Here is a 27,195-nt window from a genome sequence, read left to right as displayed (position 1 = left end):
CTGGGTCATTGAGTTTATTCCTACAGAATTAAGTTAGCAACACATTTACAAATCATGCAGGATGGGACACGTCACACAATAACAGGTGGTCACGTGACATTTTAACAGGGTTCGGTAAATGTCTATGTCCCCAGGTTAGTCCGGCTGGAAGATGGAACATGGTGGCCGAAGACACTGCAAAAGCCGGTGGACCATCCAACAGGGTCACATTAGGAAATGGGATGATGGCAGAATGAAAGCTCCACTAGCTGCATCAAAGCATGATTATTCTTCCTTCTCTTCATAATTGTGTTTGATGTCTTTCCAGAGTTTCTAAAAAAAAAAAAAAAAAAAAAACCACAACAACACACAATTAGATCACTCATGGTGAGCAGAACACATTACAGACACATCATTTATACTCAGATTGTACAGACACTTCAAATGTAGACGTAGCATCACAGTGTTGTATTATGCCCTTAAATTGTCTTTATAAGATCTGATCATTATTAGGACAAAGTTATATTATTATCAAACTGAAATGTGTTTTTATAGGCTTAAGTTAAGGTCTATATTTTCATGATCCCACTGAATATTGGGTTTGCAGTTAGCCAGCGGGCTAATCAAGGTCAGTCTGCCGGTGGGTCATGAAGATATCAACTAAATTCAATGAAAAAATATCTTACCCCCCGATTTATGCTTTCAAACACCGCATCTCCAGCCTGATCAAACACCCTCTCGAAGACAACAGCGCCCACCATGATGGTTATGGCGAAAGTTGACGTTCTCCTGAAGAGCAAATTGTAGACACTTCTTACGAGCGCCATGATGGTCAATGGAGTATTCCGGAAGAAGAGGCGGGGCGATGAGCTGTCTATCAAATCCGTCGACCAATGAGTCTACAAAGCAAATACATTTAAAATTAATTTGTTTATTTATTTTAGTATTTTACTTCTTTCTTTTTACTTTAACAGACCTATCTGAACACGTACCATTATTTCTTATATATATATCTAACACACTGAATGTTTTGTAACAATATCTAACATAAATTAGCAATCCATTAATATATTTCGCGTATTTACCATTCAATTTAGTTATTACTTTTACATTTGAGAGTAATTATGGCTTAATTTAATCAATTCTAGTCATTAAACACCCCCTTTAAGAGTGGAATGGAAGATTCCACCCCCTCTCGCACAGTCGTTTAGTTTCTTCCGTAACCCGGTTGATTTTCCCACGTGACCGCTTCAACTTCCTTTCTTGTGGCAGCCATCGAGAAAAATGGTGAGGATTTTACCGAAACCCAACAATCTAAATCAATCTGGTCGATTATACATGCTTAATATCTCTGAGAACACGTTTAAAATACACATTGAGTTGTAAGCGAGATGGTGAGCACAGTATTTGAAGTTGATGATCTTGATATAAAGTGGAAAATGATTAATAAAACGAGACAGTGGTCTGTGCGTGTAGCCTGTTAGCGTAGCCGTAGCGTAAGATTTAACAACTAAAACCTGCAATAATAGGCACACAAACGTATACATTTTTTTTAACTACTTTTTGATATTGTAGATTTCAGCAGTCAACGGCCATCAGACACAAATTGACAGATTGTTAAAACCGGTTTTAGACGACACTGGTTAAATTCAGTGGGATCCAACATGTTTTCAAAGCATCAACATCAGACACCCGTGATAGTATATTTAGGAAATTGAAGAAACCAATCCTCAATAACTGCATTTGTTTGCTTGTGATATTTGTACACAATATTCCACGAGTCTATAATATGGTTAAACGCAGGGGTCCTGTAGAGTTTAGCTCTATCTTTCCTCCACTCCTGTCTGGAAGTTTGTAGTTTGCCTAGATTCTAGAAAGACCTTGATTAGCTGGTCCAGGTGTGTTTTACTCTGGTTGGAGCTAAACTTTGCAGGACAGTGTCAGTGACCCTCCAGGAGCAGGATTGGACACCACTGGTTTAACATGTATATTGGTTTGAAGTGATTCTAATGGATCTTGTTATTGTAGGCAAAGATCAAGGCCAGGGACCTTCGCGGGAAGAAAAAGGAGGAGCTGCTGAAACAGCTGGATGACCTGAAGGTGGAACTGTCCCAGCTCAGAGTTGCCAAGGTTACTGGTGGAGCTGCCTCCAAACTCTCCAAGATGTGAGTGCTTTCTGGGAGTCACTGGTGTTAGTCTTTACCAGAGTTTACTGTTTGTGGATGCGTGCTTTTGGCCTGAATGTGCTGTGTAGGAAGAACAATTGTTTGGGGCCCCTCCTGTGATTCAGTGCCAGCTTTAGTGTAATGGGAATGTGGGTGAATTTTGGCTCTTTAGTGTGTTCTGATCTAAGAACCAAAAGAACATTCAATGTTTATTTAAGTGTACATGTTATATTACATGTATGTTTATTTATAAATATACACACAGGGTTTGAAAAACTTTCACTCAATGGCCAATTATGGCTACTAAATGTAAGTTACCGGCCTTTCAGAAGTTCTAGTTTATTTTTTATTTTTTATTATAAATAAATAGTTTGGGGATTTCATACAATTTCTTATTCAAACAAAACAAGAGCCATCTCCTCCCTTTCGCAAAATGTATTTTGGGTGGACAAATCAATACAGTAAGGACTGTATTGTTAACATAAAAAAAAAAATTAGGATGTTGGAAAATAACGCTTTTCTGTTAATCAAATGCTTTTTAATCTTTATTGCTTAAATGCAAAAGCGCTCTGTTATTTGAAGTAAGCCAGATATGCGCAGATTGTGCGCAATACGCTGTTTAATATATCATGATGACGCACGAGTCGAGTATTTGCACTAAATCTGCGCAGATTTGGCTTTCACAGATTTCCCCAGAAAAGTGAGTAAACGAGTAACACGCCAAATTGGCTAGTGATTTGACAGCGTTACCCGCCACAGTTGATCTTTACCCGCTGTTGGCGGGTGTTAATTTCAAACCCTATATATAGTAAGTGTGTTACATATTTAGAAAATGTTTGATAGCATGCTGCCTTTTCTATTGAATTTGAATCAATTGAAGGATACATTTGGAAATGTAAAGCATTATTCTGATATTTATTTCCAATTTCCTTTTCAGCCGCGTGGTTCGCAAGTCCATCGCTAGAGTCCTCACAGTTATCAACCAGACACAGAAGGAGAATTTGAGGAAGTTCTACAAGGTCAGTTTAATACCACTAAAACACGCATTCAGGTGTACTTGTGCAAAGATGCCGTTTCACTGATGAAAATGCCTTATACTCATTTTTGTTGGTGTTCAAGTCTCTGAACCGGATCTTGCAACCTATTTTACTTCAGTGTGGTATTTCACAGTGAAAGAGAATATTGAATAGAGGGCGGGGGTTTACTTTAGCGCACCGCCTCTCCATCCCGAGCTGTCAAACTGATGTCATCAGAGGGAACAACATTCCAGAGCGGAAGCAAATTTTCAGATTTTGATTAAAGATCGCCATGACACATCCCCCCCTGTGTATTAACTTGCACGGATTAACTGTTCACCACAAGACTAGTAAGGTGCGCTAACAAAGTAAATGGGGTAAATTTTTTAATTCATGATGACTTAAAAGAAAATGAGATTATACTGCAGGTCCAAATATGATCTAGACACCAACATGAAGTCTCTTCAGGCAGAGACATGATGGAGAGAGCTTGTGGAGTGTGCTCTGCTGCTTAAAGAACAGCGTTGCTCTGTTCATTTAGTTTTTCCCTAAGAAGTGGGAAGCTGTGATGGTCGTCAGTGTAATGTGACAATCATTGTATTCAGATAAACATGCATTATTAGACTCAAACCCACAACTACACAACACATCTGTCTAGACTCCAGCAAGAACGATCACCCAGCACTCCTCCTGCACAAGTGGAGACAGTGTGAATACTCTCTTGCTAAAGAAATACGGCTGTTCACAGTAGAGTCTTTAAATGACGCTCATCTGCTGTGACCAGCCGACAGAATGTTTATATGCCGTCTTATATCTTACTGACCTTCCAATTCTACCATTTTTGGAGAACAGTCACTTTGTCTTTGAAATGGGTGTTCACACTATTATAGTTTAGGGATTGTTCATTAATAAACGGGAAAACTGTGCGTTTTGGCCATTCGTTTACACTAAAACGTTATTAAAAACGGGCTTCAAAGTGTACGTTTTTAAAAACGATACCGTTATAGACCTTATTCAGAGCAGCGCCATGTCGAGTATGAAAGTGAGGCTGTGAGGGATAGACTTGCCGTGTTTCCAATGGCGTCCGCTGTAAAAAGCTGCTAGATTACTTACAATTTTCCATAGTTTATATTGTCGGGAGTTTTTTGTCAATTGAAATTTCTTGGAAAGATATTTTTCCAGCGTTTCATGAGCAGAACAATCCAAAAACCCATTAAATAACAGTACCTCCCATTGAAGAGATGCATGTCTGTCCCCTCACAGCCTCGCTTTCATTCCCATTAAAAATCAAAGATGGCGCTGCTGTGAATAAGGTCTATTGTCTTGGTGTAAGCTACAAAATGGTGACATCATGCGATCACATGTTCAGTCTATAGGGGCGTAGAGTTTCTTTACAAAGTGACATCGCCATATACTGGCATAAATGATGCAGTTTTTAGTCGTGTCTAGTCGGATCCGTTTGAACTGGGATAGTTTTGTCGTCTGTATGCTAAACTTTTCAAAAGCACAAAGGAAAAACTATTCCGTATATATTACCATTTACAATGTTAGGGATGCAGGATATATTGGCCACCATATTGGTATCGACAGATATTATGTTCATTTTTAATGTTCTCGTTATCTGCCCAATAGAAGAGAACTTGGCCGATATATTAAAGCCGATAAATATGCTTGAAATATGATTGGAATCTCTTCAAAAAGGAAAATAGTTGAGAGCAACATGTGCAGCGCAACTGTCATATAGACTTCATTAAATTATGAGAACATTATAATTGTGCTTGACAACTTTTAATGGTGAGACTTGTTTTTGTAATTATGCTCTTAAATTATATAAACTTGGATTTAGATTTATTGGCCAATATATCAGTTATCAGCTTACAAATATAAAGAATTATCGGTATCAACCAATTTTAATATCGGTATATCCCTAGTTAACAACTATGGAAACTCTTCAGTCTGTGAGAACTGCTCATTTACTTCAAATATGGAAGTTTTTACAGCTTTCATAAGCTATAAGTGTTTGTAAATGTCAGTCCAATATATTCTAACAGCCCTGTTCTCTTCATTTTCAGGGTAAGAAGTACAAGCCTTTGGACCTGAGGCCCAAGAAGACCCGCGCCATCCGTCGTCAGCTGACCAAACACGAGGAGAACCTGATGACCAAGAAGATGCAGAGGAAGTCCCGCCTCTACTCCATTCGCAAATTCGCCATCAAGGCTTAAGAGGCTGTACTGTTTTTCACTGAAAAAATAAAACTCCCCACCCTGGATTTAAGAGTCTTGAGTCTCTGTGTGTCTCTCTCTGAAGCAGCAATAGGGATTCTTGAGAAATGTGAAGTGGTGATGTATGATGCATGTCTTATCTAGATCAGTGTATTTCAACAGGTGAGTGGAGTGGGTCGAGCAGGGTGTAGTCAAAGAAACACAAATAAGTCTAGATTGCAAGATTTATTTTGAAAGGTGTGGATTCATGCGTGAGCCTGAACACCTAACTCTTGTCAAAGTGTGCGTGAGGAAAACAATGTCCTGATTCAGGATCTGCTGTCAGGTGATATGTTGGTGTCAGTTTTCAAATGTTATTTTCATAACTTGTTATGAAACAAATTTCAAACTGTCAGGCATTATATTCGGCTCGCTGCATTTGCACGCACCATCACTATATATAAAAAGCAAGTGAAATTAGAAGTATGCAAAGTTATGTTAGTAAATCATGAAATTACCAATTCATAACACGATTGGTATGTCATGTGTTAGCTGGGAAGGGTTTGCATGCAGGTATGATGTTCATTCAACTCATCCAGATATGATTTATTAACAGCTCAGGGTAGTGTTGTGTAGGCCTGGTCATTATGTGTAATAGGTTATGTAGCTTTAATCCAAAATACTTTTTTTTTTTTTTTTTTTACAAAAGCTGTCACTGGGGAAATACCAATAAAAGTTACACTTTTGTTACTTTTAGGTACTAATATGTACCTTTAGTCACAAAACCAGGGTTGTGCCTTAATGACACTGGAAAGATGTGGGTCACATGGCCAAACCAGCTGAGAACCACTGATCTAGATAAGGAATATTTTGGTTTCATGTTATGACTAGGAATAAGCTATGTGCTATTGGACTGTATAGGCTATATCACACGGACAGAGTCACTCTTTATCTGTTTTTTACATTGGAACTGGGAGGACTGAAGTGGTTTTTCCATTGAAGTTACTGGAATCTACAGTATGCTTGATATCTCTGCAGTCATAACTTTGTAAAAAAAAAAAAAAAAGTTATTAAAAAGTAGAATAAAATTCAAGATATTAAAAATAACTTGATATATAAAAACTTTTAAAGAGCTTGTTTTGGTTATTAACTTTAAAAGATTCTGTAGTTGTTCCACACCTGTATGAGTTTCTTTCTTCTGTTGAACACAAAATAAGATATTTTGAAGAGTGTTGGTAAGAAAGAAACTCATACAGGTTTCGCAACAATTTGAGTGTGAGTAAATGATGACAGAATTTTCATTTTTGGGTGAACTATCCCTTTAAGTTCATTAGAATAAGATTTGGATTCGATTTTTACCCTTTGTGTATTTGTAGCTAATCTTGCCTTAAAATCCTCAAAAGAAGTTTTTATTTTGAAAATCATAATTGCGATGTGTGTTTACGTGATTTAGATTGCAGAAAAAAATGGGCTTGTAATCTGCTTTTATTTTATTATGACAGAAAACATAAGATGATTCAGTTATTTATTTATATTTTTTTACAAATCCTTTTTAAAGATATTTTAAATTTTAAAAGTTTATACATTTTTGAAAACAAATTTAAGTATTTTCCAGATAATATTTAAATTATCTCTGGCTGTAGAACAGAAACATGATAAAATCAAATAAAAAAGAAAAGAATATATATGTCATATATATATGCAATTTTATATTTTTCAGAATGGCATGCATGGTCAAGCATCACTTAAATTGAGTGCAAAACATGGTGCAAACTGTATTTGTTATTTTAATAAAAATGTATTATAATCATAAACACTTTGGTTAGTACTGTTAAAATAGTTTTACAGTTTACTGCACTCTACTATTCTTCAAGTAATTTACCTATAGCAGAAAATGAATTGAAAGTCTCAGAATCAGAAGCCTTGCGCGCTCAAGTTACAAATGGACAAGCTCTTATTTTAAAAATAAGTTGGTATAGCCGTCATCTTTATCGTCCTGTTCTCTGTTTACACTCGTCCATCTCTCACTTCTCTCCTCTGTGCTGTTGTCTTCATCCAGTTGCTCAGATCCGCAGACGAGAAGCTCTCCGCCGGGACTGAACACACAGCCGAACGCTGAGTCTTTATGACCCTGAAACACACACTCACAGTATGAGGCCTTGTGATGTCATCATAATGCTAAACATGACCAGTCAAAGGTTCTCGATCACCTGCAGCCTCTTCACACAAGCTCCAGTGGTCGTATCCCAGATCCTCACCTGATGATGAAGAGACGTGTCAAAATCAAACTGTGTGTGTGTGTGTGTGTGTGTGTGTGTGTGTGTGTGTGTGTGTGTGTGTGTGTGTGTGTGTGTGAATGAGTGTGTGTTTGTTTTACCGTGTCGCCTTCAGCGGCGGATGCTAAAACCCGTCCGTCTCTGGAGAAGGCCAGACTCCTGACCCACACACGCTCACAACCTCCCAACACAAACAGACACGCTGGACGCTTCGGCAACCACACGCGCACCGTCCCGTCCCATGAGCCTGAGGCCTAGAACACACACATGCAATACAGAAATAAATCATGTATAAAAAGATTTCCATTTCAAATAAATGCTGTTCTTTTGAACTTTCTGTTCATCAAAGAATCCTGAAGAAAAATGTATCAGTTTTCACAAAAATAAGAAGCAGCACAACAGTTTTCAACATTGATATTAATCAGAAATATTTCCTGAGCATCAAATCATCATATTAGAGTGATTTCTGAAGGATCATGTGACACTGAAGACTGGAGTAATGATGCTGGAAATACAGCTTTGATCACAGGAATAAATTACATTTAAACATATTCAAATATAAACAGTTATTTTAAATTGTAATAATATTTCAGAATTTTTTTGTTTAACTGTATTTTTGATCGAACAAATGCAGTCTTGGTGAACTTCTTTCAAATATCAAAATCTTACCAACCCCAAACATTTGAATAGTAGTTAATGTTCTTCACCAAACACATGATTGTTTCATAGGAAGAGGACAAGAATTCCACACATTGAACTTCATTTAGGGGGCTTTTATAGGCCGTTTTAATTGTACGCTCTTAAAATTAAAACTTCCCAAAGAGCCTTTCAGTTCTTAAAAGAACATTTTTTTTTCTTACTGTGAAGAACATTTTTAGAATCTGAAGAAACTTTTTCCATAAAGAACCTTTTATGGAATGGAATGGTTCCATGGATGTCAAAAGTTCTTAATGGAACCATCAACGCCAATAAAGAACCTTTATTTTTAAGAGTGCACTTTGAAAAAAAGCTTAAATTGTGACTCATTTGACTAAAAAGTTCTATATAAGGAGAAATGTCTTACATTATTGCATAATACTTTAATGTTAATGGGCTATTTAATATTTTCTAGTGATGAAGTATGTTTATACTTCATAAAATATAATTGCAATTAAAAATGGATTAAAACAAAATGAATTAGCCTAATTAAAACTAAATCCATAAAACGAAAAACTTAAAGTGAAGCGCCTGACAGAACTCGTTCTTCTGAGAGTTTGTATGGGAAAACTCAGCACGAAATTATATGCATTCTGAGTTCAAGGCAACGATTCATTTTCACGAACTATTAAATGTCCCGTTTGTCCCAAATACCAAAGCTCACTCTCATCAACAAATCTGCTCACCAGCATCCCAGTAACAGAGAAACAGAGACAGGCCACGTTTCCCAGGTGCCCCTGTAACGTCACGACCTCCTTTCCGTCATGAAGTTTCCACACTCTCACGGACCGATCCCAGGAGCCCGTGGCCTGTGGCGGAGAGAGAGATAGAAGAGGTGATGCGGCTCGTCCTGAACGGCTCAAAACAAGCGACACAGAGAGAGTGTGAGAGTCATACCACACACTGCGAGTCTGAGGAGAAGACGCTGCTCTGGACAGCTGCAGTGTGACCCCGCAACTCCTCAAACATCTCACCACACTGAAACACCAAACATTAGATTCTCAGAAACACCTGTTACTACACGAGGAGAGTCCAAGAGCTCTGGCCTTAGGGTTAGTGATCTGAAACAACCCGTTAACCGTAAGTAACACTTCATCATAATGCTCATCCCACACCATTTTAATGCTATACAGATAGTAAAAGTGAGAGGTTGTTAAATTCCCAGGGGAAAAATATCATACAAAGTATTTTTTTAGAGCTGTTAGATGATATTAACTGAATAATAATACTTACTACATTTGGTATTATTACTTATTTTCTTTGTCAGAAATCATGATTTTAATCATTTATTTTATTCTATTCTAAAATATTTTATTTGAATAACAAATCAGATTTTTTTGTCATATACATTCTGTTGTTTTTTATTATATTTTTAAAAGAAAATAATATTAATCATATATATATTAAAGGAATTATTTAAATATAAGGATCATCTTAACTTAGTTTTAGCTTTAAAGCAGTTATAAGATAAAAATCTTAAAAAAAAAAAATTAAACAAATGAAAAAATATATATAGGGTGAATAATGGCAAAGTGGGACAAGGGGTAAAGTGGGACAGTTAAGCTTCTTAATTTCTATCTTTACATGTAAATGATTCCATTACTAAAAATCAACACTGAGCTCATCATAAGCAAGTATGTGATAAAAAAAAAATAGATTATGTGGCTATGACATCACTTCCGGGGTTGTGGCACACCATATTCAACAACCTTACAGTGAACCGTGAAGGTAAAGTAAAATGACATAGCATTCTGAGGTGAATAATGTTAAGATTATAAAAATTAAAACACTCATGGATCATTTGTAATTGTTATATATTTTGTTATAGGATGTAATGGTGAATCAGAATTTGTAAAAATCACATTCATATGAATCTTTTTTGTTTGTTTTTTTTATGTGATTTTGACACTGTCCCAGTTTGCCAATCGCGTATTGTTAAACTGGGACAGGGTATTACTGGCAAACTGGGACAGTCATTTAAGTCATTCTAATGGGGGAATTGAGTTCTCTTTTTGTATGCCCCTCATAAATTTAGTTAGCTTGCTAGATATTTCAACAAAGATTGTAAACTAATTTTCCAAATTCCAAAAAAAATAAATAAAAAAAAACACAAGAAAGATGGAGGATACAAGCTTGGATGGCTGGGACATTTGCAATATTTGCAAAAAACTTTTCAACAAAAAGAAATGAAACTTAGCCTGTGTGGAATAAAATTAGCCTATAAGAAGAAATGTTTATGAAGATTTCTATTTTTACATTTATATGAAATAAACTAAACCCAATACAAAATATTGTGGACAGGCGAGGGAGGGAGGGGTGGAAAGAATCTGCTGTACCTGCACCCCTCCTTAAAAAAAGTGATCTTTATTATTTTTGTTGTTGTTGTTTATATTGTTATTGTGTATTTAATTCATTGGGCCTACATTTGAATAACAATTTAATGTGTTTGAAGTGTCCCAGTTTGCCAATAAAGGTGTCCCAGTTTGACAGTAGTGCCTGGAAAAATGTGGTTTGGGGTCCATGTGTGTTTGAGGAAGAGTCATCCATCCTGTGTTTAATGTTTCTTTCTTTTTTATTCTGTATAGTAGAGAAGAGCACTTAAGCTATTTAGAATAGTATCATATGAGGGGCTAAGACATTTGGATCATAATAAAACATTATGCAGAAGGTAAATTATCAGAAAGTGTCCCACTTTACCAGTATTCACCCTAATAGACAAAGTATAATATAATATAATATAATAAAGAAATATATAATAGACAAAGTATAGTGTAATAATAACATAAACATTTAAATAATATATAATTGACAAAAGTATAAGTATAATATAAAATATAATATAATATTAACATAAAAATATATAATATTAACAAAGCATAATATAATATTAACAAAGCATTTAATATAATATAATATAATATAATATAATATAATATAATATAATATAATATAATATAATATAATATAATATAATATAATATAATATAATATAATATAATATATAATGTATTATAATTATTACGGTGGCCGAGAGAGAAAACAACTGAAGAAAACACATGCAAATAGAAAAAAACACCCACAAATTAAGAAAACATCTTCATCAGTTTCACAACAACACACATGTGCTCACAACACAACCAAATACAGTAACACACTGCAAATAACACACACCACAACGCACAATCCAGGGGAACCAAATAAGGCTCTTATTTAGTTGTTTTTTCCTATTTGCATACTTTTTTTTCTTCAGTTGCTGTGCGTTGAGCTCTCTTGGCCACCGTAAATATGAACATAATCATGAAAAATATATAATATACAAAGCATAATATAAAATAAAATATAATATCAAGTAAATATAATATTAACAAAGTATAATATAGAATATCATATCATATGAAAATAATATATAATAGACAAAGTATAATATAATATAAAGTATGATAAATTATTGACAAAAAGTATAATATAATATTAACATAAAAATGAAAATAATATATAAGCATAAAGTATACTATATAATATTAACATAAAAATAAAAATATTTATAATAGACAAAGTATAATAATGATATAAAATATTATATAAAGTAGGCCTAATGTAATATTAATGTAAAAAAATAAATATAATAGACAAAGTATAATATTATGCACCTAACATTTTTCTCACATTACATAAATGGCAATTTATATATGAAAATATATAATGTGCCTTTATATTAGGAAGAGGTGTTGCTTTAAGTATGATTTTAAAAAAGGGAAGTGTTTGTTTCATTTGGTTAAATACATTTGTCCCTCTATTTCTGTATGTATTAAAAAGGGAAGTGCATGCTTGTTATAGACATTAGTTCCTGAGCTAGCTATACGCTGATTTCACGCAGCTGTTATTTTGAAATCGAAAGCGAGGCTCCGGTGGGCGAAATTGTCTTTCCCAGGATGGTAGGGGAAGACTCATCAATATTCATTAGGTAAGTCATCCCTGATTGGTCTTAACCCCAGTGACGGGAAGGTTTAGGGGCGGGGTTAGGGTGGTCATAAGACCCCCAGTGACGGGTAGGTTTAGGGGTGGGGTTAGGGGTAGGTCATCAGACCAATCAGGGATGACTTCCCTAATGAATATTGATGAGTCTTCCCCTTCCATCCTGGAAAAAAAAATATTTCCTCCGGTGGGAAGAAAACCGGAAGTGTCGCCTTTAATCACAAGAGAGTCGTGAATGCGATGGCGTATTGTTGTGTTTAATGATGTTGTGTCAATTCTAAAAATGTACATACATTTCTTTCATACTTTAGACTATATACAGTGAAATTCATTTATAAATAAAATATTTTTTTTATATATTATTCAGAATGTAAAAAAAGAAGCAGGAATGAACTATATACATATCCTATATTGAATATTAACATCCAATAGTGTAAATCGCGGCAGCAGCTTCAGGTTGGTAGTCCAAGGCATTGTTGTTTATCTTTACTTCCGGGGTTCTTCCCACCGGAGCCTCACTTTCGATTTCAAAATGGCGGCTGCGTGAAATCAGCGTATAGAAGTGTTATTTTCTCACCTGAACTCTCCAGATCAGCGCCCTGTTGTCCCACCCACCCGACAGCAGCCACTGGCCATCCGGACTGAAGCTCACCGTCTCCACACTCCACGTGTGACCTGAGGTTCAGAACAACAACTCGAGCACATTTAGGCTCAAACTACGGTTGTAGTATAGGCTATATTCATCTAAAGGTGATTATAAAGCAGAAAAGGGCTGATAACTATAATGATATTTTTGCTGCTGCTGATGAAGCAATGAATTAGGCCTAATTGAGTTCATTATGAACGTAAACACACCTGTCAGTATGTGTGTGCATTTAGTGCTCGAGCTGCACCAGATTCTGACGGTACAGTCGTGGGACGCGCTCGCGAACAGCTGACCATCCGTGGAGAAAACACACGATTTCACTGGACCTGCGGGTTCATTTTTTTAAACAAAAACAAAGAAATAAACAAAGAAAATATTAGAAATTTCAGAATTGCCCATTTGCCCTCATTAAATATATACTTCTATAGCCTATGCCCTTTCATACCCACTGCACCACTGGATGGACTCGTTACTTGTGTAGGCTATAGGCTATATCTTGCACATCTAAGTGTTTTGTACATTTTCTTTCTATCTTTTTTTATCTTTTACCTGTTTCTCTGGATTTGCTCTGGCCTTGGATTTGTCTTTTCTGTGTGTTTTTGAGTTCGGCTAATAAAACCCTGCTAGCAAATCTACACTTCATCAATGAATGGCACTATATAGGCCTATATATATATATACAGTGGGTACTGAAAGTATTCAGACCCCCTTAAATTTTTCACTCTTTGTTATATTGCAGCCATTTGCTAAAATCATTTAAGTTCATTTTTTCCCCCTCATTATTGTACACACAGCACCCCATATTGACAGAAAAACACAGAATTGTTGACATTTTTGCACATTTATTAAAAAGGAAAAACTGAATTATCACATGGTCCTAAGTATTCAGACCCTTTGCTCAGTATTTAGTAGAAGCACCCTTTTGATCTAATACAGCCATGAGTCTTTTTGGGAAAGATGCAACAAGTTTTTCACACCTGGATTTGGGTATCCTCTGCCATTCCTCCTTGCAGATCCTCTCCAGTTCTGTCAGGTTGGATGGTAAACGTTGGTGGACAGCCATTTTCAGGTCTCTCCAGAGATGCTCAATTGGGTTTAAGTCAGGGCTCTGGCTGGGCCATTCAAGAACAGTCACGGAGTTGTTGTGAAGCCACTCCTTCGTTATTTTAGCTGTGTGCTTAGGGTCATTGTCTTGTTGGAAGGTGAACCTTCGGCCCAGTCTGAGGTCCAGAGCACTCTGGAGAAGGTTTTCGTCCAGGATATTCCTGTACTTGGCCGCATTCATCTTTCCCTCGATTGCAACCAGTCGTCCTGTCCCTGCAGCTGAAAAACACCCCCACAGCATGATGCTGCCACCACCATGCTTCACTGTTGAGACTGTATTGGACAGGTGATGAGCAGTGCCTGGTTTTCTCTACACATATTGCTTAGAATTAAGGCCAAAAAGTTCTATCTTGGTCTCATCAGACCAGAGAATCTTATTTATCACCATCTTGGAGTCCTTCAGGTGTGCTTTCATGTGACTTGCACTGAGGAGAGGCTTCCGTCGGGCCACTCTGCCATAAAGCCCCGACTGGTGGATGGCTGCAGTGATGGTTGACTTACTACAACTTTCTCCCATCTCCCGACTGCATCTCTGGAGCTCAGCCACAGTGATCTTTGGGTTCTTCTTTACCTCTCTCACCAAGGCTCTTCTCCCCCGATAGCTCAGTTTGGCCGGACGGCCAGCTCTAAGAAGAGTTCTGGTCGTCTCAAACGTCTTCCATTTAAGGATTATGGAGGCCACTGTGCTCTTAGGAACCTTAAGTGCAGCTGATTTTTTTTTTTTTTACCTTTGCCAGATCTGTGCCTTGCCACAATTCTGTCTCTGAGCTCTTCAGGCAGTTCCTTTGACTTCATGATTCTCATTTGCTCTGACATGCACTGTGAGCTGTAAGGTCTTATATAGACAGGTGTGTGGCTTTCCTAATCAAGTCCAATCAGTATAATCAAACACAGCTGGACTCAAATGAAGGTGTAGAACCACCTCAAGGATGATCAGAAGAAATGGACAGCACCTGAGTTAAATATATGAGTGTCACAGCAAAGGGTCTGAATACTTAGGACCATGTGATATTTCAGGTAATTCTTTTTTAATAAATGTGCAAAAATGTCAACAATTCTGTGTTTTTCTGTCAATATGGGGTGCTGTGTGTACAATAATGAGGAAAAAAAAGAACTTAAATGATTTTAGCAAATGGCTGCAATATAACAAGGTCTTATAAAGGTCAATATAAAGGTAATTTAAAAAGTTGAACTTTTTGTGACAACATATAAACATGGTTGAAGAAGTTTGTCCGAATTCAAGCGTTAAGGGGTTATTCATGGTCTGTTGTAGTAATTTGTTAATGCTTTTACACTTCTCTTGTTTGAGGGACTACTACTAACGGCTGGTACGGACTACATGACATTCCTCCCGGGTTAATGACATCACCAACTCTAGAATTTACATAAAATTCGCATTTTCAGTGCGTGTCTGTGTGAGCTTTTGAAGCTCCGCCCCCTGTGCTGGGAGTAGCAGCTCATTTGCATTTAAAGGAACAGACACAAACCGGTGAGTTCATGCTCACCCTCAAAAACAACAATTTTCACATGCTAAAATATCTGTATAAAAATATCTGTGGGGTATTTTGAGCTAAAACTTCACATACACACACTCTGGGGACATCAAAGACTTATTTTACATCTTGTGAAAAGGGCATTATGCCACCCCTTTAATGCACCTGAGTGTCCGCTGACTGTGGCCAGGTGTTCTGCGCTGGTGGCGTTCCACAGGTACAGTCTGCCATCATCACAGCAGCTGAGCAGAATCTGACAGTCAGGTGAGAACACACAGCAGTTCACCTGAGACAGACAAGAACATGAACACAGGCTTGCTCTGTCTATATTTAAATGAAGTACAAACAAAGCTTTACCTACCTCTCCTTTGTGTCTGGAAAAATATCTAATGTTGGACACGCTGAAGTCCTCTGAGGGATGACGCCACGTGTTTCCTTTTTCATGAGAAAGCGACATTTCAGAAATGTCAAAAATGTAATAATTAATCGAACATGGTCAATGAATCATGGAGCTTGGCTGCTGTCGTTAGTGTTGCAGCTCAGTTTTGTTTGGGTTTTGTATCCAGAGTTACGGTCTCTTGAGTGTCTGCGCTTTATTACAATTCTCTCCTGGTTTAGACAGTCATTAACTCTGAAAACACATTAACAAGCTGAGTTTGTGTGTTTGCCTGCCAGTAGCACTTTTAAGCACTGATTTTAAGTCATGCAAGAAGTACATAAAACTCACTTCAAAATGATTTTATAAGCTCATGTGAATGATGCACTAGAGTACAAGTCTTTTGTGACATACTGTAAAAAAAGGTAATTCGAAAATAAAAACATATTTAGATACCTGTTATTATGGAAGCTTGTTTCCGCCACTGAATAAAACAATATAAAAGATAATTGCGACTTTTTAATCTGACAATTCTGACTTTTTTCCTCAGAACTGTGAGATATAAAGTAGCAATTGTGAGTAATAAAGTCAGAATTGCAAGATATAAAGTCGCAATAACCTTTTTTATGTTTTATTCAAAGGCGGAAACAAGGTTCCATGTTAAGCTTCAATTTTGGTTTCATTTTTCATGACTCATGACTCATAATAATTCCATCCGTTTGTATATTAAATAACCCTGAATAAAGATATAATAATATATTATTATAAATAATTTATATTACTTGAGTTACATGAAAACATAAAACTAATATTTCATACAAATATTTAATATTTATACTTATATATTTCATAACCATTTGAAAAATTATAAAGAAATCGCATTAGCAATATGTTAGTAACATGTCAGTTGATTCTAGGCTGAATGAGAGAAATCTGTCACTATGAATCCTCTCAAACTTCAGAAATTTCCACACAGAGAATTTTTGCACTGTCCTGTTAAATGCGTCACCTCTATGCATGTCTGTTCATGCTTATGTGTATGAATATTAGTTTACCCCGGCCCGTGACCCTTCAGAAGTCCTGACATGTTAGTGTCAGGTTTTTTTTTGTCCCGTATTTTTGAGAAATGATCCACCCAGGCACTAATATTCCATGCCTGGCTGTTTCTGAGTTACTGTTAGTAAGGAAGACATCTGTGTTCTGGTCTCACAGTCAGAGAGAGCGACTGACGTAACAGATCCGTAGGCTTTCTCTCTGAATGTTTGTTCCTAACAGCAGGATGTTTAGCGGGTCGTTTGCATGAGTTTCACGCAGCTCGCTCATAGCAGGAGATGTGTGTTAGTCATGTGTGTCCTCACCCCTATGCAGGAAACCATGACACCCTTTCACCTTTACTGAATAACAGTCACTTTGATAGAATCACAGCAGTTTCAAAAACAAAATATAGTCCCATATAGTTGAAGCACGTTTTTTTTTTTTTTTTAAACAAATGCAAATAAATAAAAATCATGTATACAATTAGGATAGCTAAATATATTATCAACTTAATCTACAAGAGAGTAGAAAATGCATCCCATCATCTTTTTTTGTTGACGTCAAATGCTGTGCATCAAATCAAGCTCTTTTTGGTGCATTATTGGTGTAATATCATATAATGCTTTTCGGAAATTTTTGATTTGGTATTGTGTTAGATTGCTACTTGTAAAGCTGGGTCTTGAAGCTAAACCAGTTGAGAACTTTTTAAGAGGAAGTTGAGCTCTCTGACCTGCATGATAAGGGGGCTATAATTAAATTGTGTGTGTGTGTGTGTGTGTGGGTGTGTCTGTTTGTGTGTGTGCTGGTAAACCCTACGTTATGGGGATAAAATGTCATATATAAGATGAATGCAATATCTGATATCCTTGTTTTTGTGGGGACATTTTTTTGGTGAGGGAAACAGCTTATAAATCATAAGTGATATTTTTTGAAAATGTAAAAATGAAGAAAGTTTTCTGTGAGGGGTTGGTTTAGGGGTAGGGTTAGTGTAAGGAAGTAGAATATACAGTTTGTACAATGGAAAGTCCCCATTAAACATGGACACCCAACGAGTGTGTTTGTGTGTGTGTGTGTGTGCATGCGGATATGTGTTGGTGTGCAACAGTGCATGTTTTGGAGAACTACTGAAGTCACATCTACATACAGTTGGCCTTTTGTAGGAAACAGGAAATCATCTGTCTAATGTGTTTTTCACCTTTGATACATATTTGATCTGCTCCTACAACTGCGTCACTCTCGCGCTAGTGGACCGCAAAACATTAACCCATAACCACAGGAAAATAATACACTTATGGAAAGTGAAAACAGATGTTTGAATCAAATGACTTTTCAGTTGTCTTCTGGATCTCTGGTCATCTGTAGGGGAAGGATCAGAACTGTGACCTCTATTCTTGTGCTATCTCTCACTGTCAGACAGCCCTTTCCTTCCCACACAATCTGTGGTAGAACAAGATCTTAGCTTGAATCCATTAACTAAGCTAAAATTGTTCTGTTAGACCAACAGGTCTTTTGACTTTTAGAAATACAAGATTTTTTTGTTTAAGTCACATCTTGCAAAGTAAGCAATAATTAATCTAATTCTATCAATAAATAAATAAATAAATAAATAAATAAATAAATAAATATCTCATTAAAGGGATATTTCACCCAAAAATGAAAATTAGATGATTTACCCTTAAGTCATCCTAGGTGTTTATGACATTCTTCTTTCAGATGAATACAATCTGAGTTATATAAAAAAAATGCCCTGGCTCTTCCAAGCTTGATAAACACAGTGATTGGCTGTATATTTTTTGCTGTATAAGTCCATCAAAGTGCATCCGTCCATGATAAAAGTGCTCCACACGGCTCTTGAGGGGTTAATAAAGGCCTTCTGAAGTGAAGCGATGCGTTCGTGTAAGAAAAATATCCATATTTAAAACTTTATCGACTAAAATAACTCCGGCAGACGGCCGACTTACACCAAAAGAGCAACACTTGACGATGTGTGACGTAGGATGTAGGAGTAGCGTAAGCTTTGACGCCTCTCGCGGTTCAAACACACAGGGCCGGGCAACAAACTCAAGCTCCTCCGACATTAAAAATTCAAATTTTAGACTTCTAATTTGTGACTGGTGTTTTGTTTTTCATCATTACATTGTGCGTCAAGGTCAAGTGTTACTCTTTCGCCGTAAATCGATGCGTACGGCCGTCTGCCGGAAGTTAGTTATTGTAGTCGATAAAGTTTTAAAGATGGATATTTTTCTTACACAAACGCATCCCTTCAATTCAGAAGGCATTTATTAACCCCTCAGAGCCGTGTGGAGCACTTTTATCATGGATGGAATCGCTTTGATGGACTTCAAAAAATATACAGCCGATCACTGCCATTATAAAGGAAGAGCCAGGACATTTTTTAATATAACTCTGATTGTAATCGTCTGAAAGAAGAATTTCATAAACACCTAGGATGGCTTGAGGGGGAGTAAATCACGGGCTAATTTTCATTTTTGGATGAACTATCCCTTTAAGACTTAACTGTTTAACTATCCCTTAAGACTTGTTGGATAGTGAAAAATAGTTTGAGAAAATGAAGTAGCCTACCTCAAAAACACAAAATAGTCAAAAACAAGTGGGGGCGAAGATGATGTCATCGAAATGGAACGACACCGCTGAGAGAGAGAGAGAGAGAGAGAGAGAGAGAGAGAGAGAGAGAGAGAGAGAGAGACTCACAGTCAGCTCTTTCCACGAAGCTCTCTCGTGTCGGGCTTCGTTTGCATTCCACACACAGACAAACCGTGTTGAGAATTCCCTCGTTTTTAATTGACAAAATTGGACGTCTTTCTCAGTCATGGGGAAAGTTTTTCTTTTCGTTTTGATCACATTCATTCTTCTGAACGCGATCCAGGCTAAAGGTAAGCAAATCGATTTGTTGGAAACCGTTTAGTTTTGATTCACTTCAAACAATATAATTGGTCTACATGTGTGTGATGAACGAGAAAACATTCGATTTACTGTAAAAATCCAACACCATAACAAATAGGCGACATCACTCAATCTGATTTTGCTCAAAGTGCGGTAGAATTGTACACAATAATTTTAGAGTTTTAGTATTAATTTTTCTTAAAGATTATTTCCGAAATAATCTATAAACATTCTATAAACTACAGTAGAACATTTGAGAAGTTTTATTTAATATTATATATTTTTTTATAATATATAGATTGTATAATAAAATGTACAATCAAGTAAAAAAGTAAAAAGTAAAAATACATGAATAGCTTTGCAGAATAATAAAACAAACACAAAATAATACATAAACCAAAAATACTTCACAAAGTAATAAAAGCAAGTCTATACAAATACGTTTTTGAGACTTAAAAACAGACAGATTGCGCAGATCTATTCATTGGGAGGCTATTCCGTAACATTGGAGCCACTGCAGAATCTCTGTCACCTTTTGTTTTATATCAGGATCTTGGAACAGCCAACAATCCTAGACTAGAAGATCTGGGACATCTTACAGTTTCCTAAGGTCTTGAAAGGTCCACTAAATACTTTGGCGCCAAACCATGTAGTGCTTATATGTCAATAATAAATAATATCTTAAAAAATATCCAAAAAGGAATTGGTAGCCAATGTAATTAGGCTAAATTTGGAGTAATAGGATTAAAATATCTAGTTTGTGTCAATAATCTTTAGTAGCAGCATTTTGTAACTGAAGCTGTGATAAAATGTGTTGCTTTAAAGTAGAAAACGGGACATTGCAATAATCCAGATGAGATGATAAACAAAAGTATTAATACGTTTCTCTGTGTCTTTAAAACTTAAAATCTGTCTCACCTTGGAAATATTTCTTAACTGATAAAAACAAGTATAGGAAACACGTATTTCCTAACGTGATATTCACAATTTTAATTGGTGTCAAAATAAACACAAAAGTTTTTAACTACCTGCTGAATATTGGGGAACATGTTATGACAAACTAACTTGATATGACTTTCTGTTACGATGGGGTTGAATGATAGGAGGAAGCAGGATCCACGTGCAGCAAACTTTATTAAATAAACACAAAACTAGACAAACTCAGACTAGGGAAACAGGACACAGGAACCAAACAGCCAAAATACAATAACAAGAACTCACAAAGACTGAGACTAGACACAGGGCTTAAATACACAGGCAAACAAGCTAAACAAGATATCAAGGGGGCGTGGTTAATCAGAAACACATGGGGAGAGGACTAATCAACATAACGGGGAACTGCTAATGCTAAACACGGGACAAGACAGAGGAACACAGACATGAATCATTACACTTTTATTATAGCCCTGACATATTATCACTACTTCAGTTTTATCAGTATTGAATTGCAGAAAATCACAAGTCATCCAATTTTTTTATAAAGCATGCTTGGAGGACATCTAAGCTTCTATTATATTTATTCAGTGATAAATATAACTGTAAATCATCTGCATAGCAGTGAAAATTTATATGATGTTTCTGGATTATGGATTCAAAAGTTAACATATAAATTGGAAACAAAATAGGTCCCAACAGGGAGCCCTGAGGAACACCACATTGTAGAAGTGGAGGATAAATCTTCTCCAACTGACACTACAAATGTTCTATTTAACAAATAAGAATCTATCTATCTATCTAGGCCATCTATCTATCTATCTATCTATCTATCTATCTATCTATCTATCTATCTATCTAGGCCATCTATCTATCTATCTATCTATCTATCTATCTATCTATCTATCTATCTATCTATCTATAAAACAAGGAGATGTACTATACTATTACTAACTCTTCTATATGTCCAATTGCAGGAAAGAGGAAGAATAAACGAAACATCACTGCCATTGCCAACCCAAGGTTTTTTACAGGAATCGCGAACCCAGTTAACCTCCCTCTTCCTCCTAATCAAACAACAGACCCGCAAGCATGTGTCGTCCCGTCTGTGGAAGTGGAGTTACGCAGCAACAACACGGCAAAGTACCTCAGAGGTCCTCTGAGCAAGGGCTTCATCCCAGCTGTCTACATCATAGCCATCGTTTTCGGCATTCCCGCCAATATTGCCATTTTGGTTGCCGTGGGAGCCAAAGTGAGATTCATTTCATCTGCGATTTTGTACTGTAGCTTAGCGTTGTCCGACTTGCTGCTGTTGTTCAGCCTGTTGCTGAAGACACACTATCATCTCAGTGGGAACCATTGGATTTTCGGTGAAACCGCCTGCCGTATCACGACAGCCTGTTTTTACGGCAACCTCTACTGCTCAACTTTCACACTAGCGTTCATTAGTATCAAGCGCTACATTGCCGTGGTTCATCCTTTTCTCTATAAGAGTTTTCCAAAACGCACGTTCAGCACATGTGGTTGCTTAACCGTCTGGATTGTATTTATTATTGCCCTTCTCCCGGAATTCCTAGTGCAACAAAGCTACCGCATCACACATCTTGGAATAATCACATGCCACGACGTTCTTCCAGAAAACATATATTACTACCAGTGGCTTGTCTATTATAACCTTGGCCTCACGTGTGTAGGTTTTTTTCTTCCCCTAGTGGTGACAGTAGCATGTTACACTTCCATCGTCCGGCAACTGAACCGCTCACATCGAGACTGGGCTCTTTACATCAGAGCTAGCACGATTAACTTCATTATCTTTGTCATTTGCTTCGGCCCAAGCAGCTGTTTTCATTTTTTGCATTACGTCCTGCTGTCTGTTAGCACTACAGAGAGTTTCTACATCTACTTCAGTGTGTCCGTGTGTCTGTGTTGCCTGCATAGCGCTATGGATCCGCTTCTCTTCGTGATCATGTCCAGGACTGTCGGAACCAAACGCTACTTTCTTGGACGCAAAGGACATGCACTTAGCATCTCTACATAAAGTCAACATGAGATGCATGTTGCGCAACCTATTTAGCTTCTGCAATCTTGTGTCTTTCCAAGTGAAACAGGATGTTTAATGTGAACTCGTTGAAACAGGCGAAACAGAAAAACGTTTTAACGGCAGAGAAAGTTGTTGCATTTTGATAAAAGACTATAAGCACTTACACTACTGTTCAAAAGATGACGATCAGTAAGAGTTTTTTCTTTTTTGAAAGAAATTAATACTTTAATTCAGCAAGGATGCATTAAATTGATCAAAATAATAGAATCCTGAAAAATATTTTTCAACATTGATAATGAGAAATGTTTCTTGAGCAGCAAATCATCATATTAGAGTGATTTCTGAAGGATCATGTGACACTGAAGACTGGAGTAATGATGCTGAAAATTCAGCTTTGATCACAGGAATAAATTACATGTAAAGATATATTACAATAGAAAACAGTTATTTTAAGTTGTAATAATATTTCACAATATTACTCTTTTTCCTGTATTTTTTGATCAAGTAAATGCAGGCTTGGTGAGCAGAAGAGACTTCTTTCAAAAACCACATGCTTTTGAACAGTAGTGCACATTTGATGAATCTTGCACAATACAGTGCACTAAGCATATTAAGTAAAAAGGGTGAATTTTGATTTCATGTTGACTATATTGATTCAAAAAAGGGGTATTCTAGAATCTGCTTTTTTGTTATGTATTGGTCTTGTTTCTAAAACCACCTTGATCTAGGTTTAAAGTATTTAATATGTGAAGTGCCATTAGGAGAACTAATAGTTCGTAGTTCCAGCCAGTTGGCTCGAATCGCTTGGACAAGAGCTGCATATTTTATACTGAATACAAATGGAAAGACATTTGAATGGCCCTGAGAGAAAGGGGTGTAATATACTGCCTGGACTGTGTTCAGTGTGTGTTATGAATGTTACATAAAGCCTTGTTGACCAAGGCAAACTTTGTCTGTTTGTATAGAGAATATAAATGCTTTATGATAATGCCTATATTTAAACCTATGTGATTTCAAAGCACAGCATTAATATAGTCATTAAAACAAATAAAACAAAATTCCTGGCTGTCTGATGTCCTGGCTGTCTGATTATTTTTAGGTTCCATGGACCTCAATCAAATGCCATCGGCCTACCTAAGGTCCAGTGGTGTTCATTTCTTTACAGTTTTTCTCAGTCGCTTTGGTGCATTTCTCACATCACTATTTACATTTGCACAACAGTTAGTTCAACCTCCACAACATTTAGTCATTTGTGCACATCATAGTAGCAGTTTCTCATTCCTTCTAACAAATTGCAAATGCTTTTGGACATGCATCAATTGCTTTCATACAACTCTCTGCTGTTTTATAACATTATCATTTGCTTATGTCATGTCAGTCAAAATTAACTATACACTAGTGAATGCTGAATAGTCATTCCATATAAAACTAATAGTCCTCATTTCATTGCTTGAGTCATTACATACAAAAATGTTGAACTTGTTGTCAAAATCTGTCAAGCAAATTTTGCAAAAAAATGTTTAAATCTTTTTTTTTCCTGAAAATGTCCCATAGACAGTATGTCTATACCAGACAGAGAGTAACGTCTGGATGTGCATAAATGATTACAGTACTATGTTGTATGTTCAGTTCCAATATGTACTGCAATATTGTTTCCAGTTGTGCACAGCTCTACCCAAAGGGAGTTTATGTTTGTTGTAAATAAGGGTGTATTTTTTTCTTTCGCACAATGCTGTGAACAAATTAGAATTGCATAGAGCATATGCAGTAAAAATGTGAAACATACATATTCAGTGTCTTGTACTCAGTTACCTCACTAAATACAGTAATGTGTAACTTTACTGTATTTTTCAAATGGCTGTGCAAATAGTATATAGTGCTGTCTTGAGCATTTTCAGGTAGTGTCACCAAGATCAGATTTTTTTTGCACTGGAAAACATTTACAGAGTAAACTGTCATAATGAAAACATGACAAAGCCATTTGACTATCTTGTTCATAAACAATGGTGTCAGGACTTTTCATCTTGATGACACTGACACTTTCATTGACATGAATACTTGCTTTTGAGGAATGAGCGATCCATTTTGAGCAAGTGATACGCTTTTGCAGGTTATCAACTAGGTTTTGCAGTTTGTACTAATTGTTTTGAGAACTGCATTAACTTTTGTGCAAATGTAAATAGTGATGTGAGAAATGCACCAAAGCGACTGAGAAAAACTGTAAATTTGATTCAGCAAAAAACATGCAAGATTTGACTTTGCATAAAAAATACTTAAAATCGACATGAAATGGAAGTTGCGATAGTGTTTTCTTTCATATTATGACGTATATCCAAGTGAAACGGCTTCTCGAATGAGGAAAAAATGAAGGACGGGACTTGATTTTGTCCAGTGGGAAATGACTGGACGGTTGTGGTTTGCTATTGGTGGATCTCATGTGAGTGACAGGTTGCCCCGCCCTCGTGCCAGTAAACGCATCATCAGAGAAGAGATGCTGCTGCAAGAGGGAGGGAAAGATATTTTGATTAAAGATTACGATGTGCATGGATAAATCGTTTATAATAAACACTGCAATATTCTATAAAAAACAAGGCTAACACTTTATTTTACAGTGTCATTGTTACATATATTACATGTAGTTACTATATTAATCACTGTAAATTATGCATAATTACATACAACTAACCCAAAACCAAACTCTAACACTAAAATATGAAGTTACTTAATATAACTTAATACCTAAATTAATAATTACAGTGTAACAAACAAAGACACCTTAAAATAAAGTGTAACCAAAACAAGAATTGTCAGTTTTGATTTCCTGGTGACTTGCAACTATAGATTTCACATTCATGTCATCTATTGTTTAATCCAGGTTAAAGCCAATATGACAACTGATAGCCATAAAGAAATGTTGTGTTGTTAGACTGCTCTCTCTTTTTGTAATCTCACCAAGATCTTCTCATTTGACATATATACATTTTGATGATGCATGATTTCTTCTTGTATTATAATTTTTTGGTTATAACCTGTCTTGTGGTTTTTGGTTGGAATTATCTTTGGCTTTATCTCAGTTAGAAATTTGTGCTTGAGGGGAATTGCAAATACATTCATTCACAGGCTTGATGATATGAACTCACGCATCTCGATGTCTTGACAACCTCTATGGTTTCATAAGCGTAACCTTTCAGGAATGTGAACAGAGGAAGGCAGGTGGGGATTACTGGAAAACAGAAGGAACGTTTTTTTGTGCTTATATTGTCATTGTAAATGCACATTAACTTATAATAAATGAACATATTAAGTATTAAGTGCAGAGGAAAACCTTGTAAAACTTTCGTATTCATAAGCGTTAGAAATGAAGAAGTCTGTTTGTGGCCTTATTTATTCCGGTTTTTGTGCAGAATCAAGTTTTCTTTAAAGCTGTTGAAAATACAAAAGCTCAATCTAATTCAAGTTTGCGTTTTGATTAATTTGGTAAGTCATGTAACCTTTATTTATATAGTGCTTTATACAATACAGATTCAGATTGTTTTAAAGCAGCTTTTCCAGTGATAACAGGAAAATAACGATTCAATGATGCAAACAGGATTCAATTCTGCTGTAAAGCAGCTCTAAAAAGACAATAGTAAACAGTCATTATTCAGTTAAAATCAGTTCAGTGTTGATTCATTTTGTTTCAGTAAGTGTGTGTGTGTGTGTGTGTGTGTGTGTGTGAAGTAGGCCTACATCAATTATGAAAATAATACAATTCAGCTATGAAGCATCAAAATAGAATTATCAACTGGTGAAAAATGACTGTCAAAATCCAAACAAAAAATGCTTTTAATTATTATTATTTTTGTTAATCGTTGCTTACATTTCTTTTCTTTTCATTTATTTATATCCGAGGACCTTGGAAACATCGCTCGTAGCGTAGAATACATGTTTCATTACAACAGGCAAAGTATTTAAAATAAAAGCATGAAAAGCAATTCAAATGTTATGTTTAAAACGTAAATAACCTGAAAGCTAATAAAAACGTGGGGTCACTGCATTTATATTCATTAGTTTATTACAGACTAGGCCTAATTTACAGTGTTTGCTGAAACCTAATCAGTGTTTGCTGAAACCTAACAGGAATAACAAGACACTATTTTTAATTTATTTATTAGTAATGTATTTTTTTAAATAATTTATTTACCTAAGCTACTTACTTGCTTCATATACCATTGCGCTACAAAAGTTTATGACCACTGCACACTGACAAGATCTCTATTTTGAAATGTTTAAAAGGCTTTTATTTTGAAATGTTTCCCGGTCTCGTACAGTCGAGGAGTCTGGCTTCCCTCACAGTGGATCAGCTGAGGCATGTG

At 36.2% G+C, this 27,195-nt stretch overlaps 4 protein-coding genes across 5 annotated transcripts; 2 read left to right on the top strand and 2 right to left on the bottom strand.

Moving 5' to 3' along the window:
- On the bottom strand, nt 1–830 carry uqcr10 (ubiquinol-cytochrome c reductase, complex III subunit X). Its single transcript, XM_082140071.1, has 2 exons — nt 666–830; nt 1–312 (listed from the first exon to the last, which is right to left on the bottom strand). Exons 1-2 carry the CDS (start codon nt 804–806, stop codon nt 265–267), a joined length of 189 nt encoding a protein of 62 aa, XP_081996197.1. The 5' UTR covers nt 807–830; the 3' UTR covers nt 1–264.
- Nucleotides 831–1,168: 338 nt separating this feature from the next.
- rpl35 (ribosomal protein L35) lies at nt 1,169–5,436 on the top strand. The gene is made up of 4 exons (XM_082140070.1): nt 1,169–1,266; nt 2,008–2,144; nt 3,082–3,163; nt 5,233–5,436. Exons 1-4 carry the CDS (start codon nt 1,264–1,266, stop codon nt 5,380–5,382), a joined length of 372 nt encoding a protein of 123 aa, XP_081996196.1. The 5' UTR covers nt 1,169–1,263; the 3' UTR covers nt 5,383–5,436.
- Nucleotides 5,437–6,573: 1,137 nt separating this feature from the next.
- On the bottom strand, nt 6,574–19,601 carry wdr38 (WD repeat domain 38). 2 transcript variants are annotated; one of them, XM_082140019.1, is made up of 10 exons: nt 19,546–19,601; nt 15,913–18,318; nt 15,717–15,837; nt 13,164–13,280; nt 12,886–12,983; nt 9,231–9,311; nt 9,020–9,142; nt 7,739–7,891; nt 7,572–7,619; nt 6,574–7,492 (listed from the first exon to the last, which is right to left on the bottom strand). In XM_082140019.1, the coding sequence occupies exons 2-10, from the start codon at nt 16,006–16,008 to the stop codon at nt 7,316–7,318; spliced, it is 1,014 nt and encodes a 337-aa protein (XP_081996145.1). In that variant the 5' UTR covers nt 16,009–18,318; nt 19,546–19,601; the 3' UTR covers nt 6,574–7,315. The 2 variants fall into 2 exon arrangements, with proteins under 2 accessions (XP_081996145.1, XP_081996146.1); XM_082140020.1 differs by lacking the exon at nt 19,546–19,601 and having other exon boundaries at nt 15,913–18,543.
- Nucleotides 19,602–19,637: 36 nt separating this feature from the next.
- On the top strand, nt 19,638–23,898 carry LOC309476877 (proteinase-activated receptor 3). The gene is made up of 2 exons (XM_082140017.1): nt 19,638–19,856; nt 21,777–23,898. Exons 1-2 carry the CDS (start codon nt 19,793–19,795, stop codon nt 22,835–22,837), a joined length of 1,125 nt encoding a protein of 374 aa, XP_081996143.1. The 5' UTR covers nt 19,638–19,792; the 3' UTR covers nt 22,838–23,898.
- Nucleotides 23,899–27,195: the final 3,297 nt, after the last annotated feature.

Source organism: Leuciscus leuciscus, assembly GCF_965113295.1.
Source record: "Leuciscus leuciscus genome assembly, chromosome: 16".
NCBI lineage: Eukaryota > Metazoa > Chordata > Actinopteri > Cypriniformes > Leuciscidae > Leuciscus > Leuciscus leuciscus.
The sequence above is the reverse complement of the archived record's forward strand: the minus strand, read 5'-3'. Positions and strand labels throughout refer to the sequence as shown.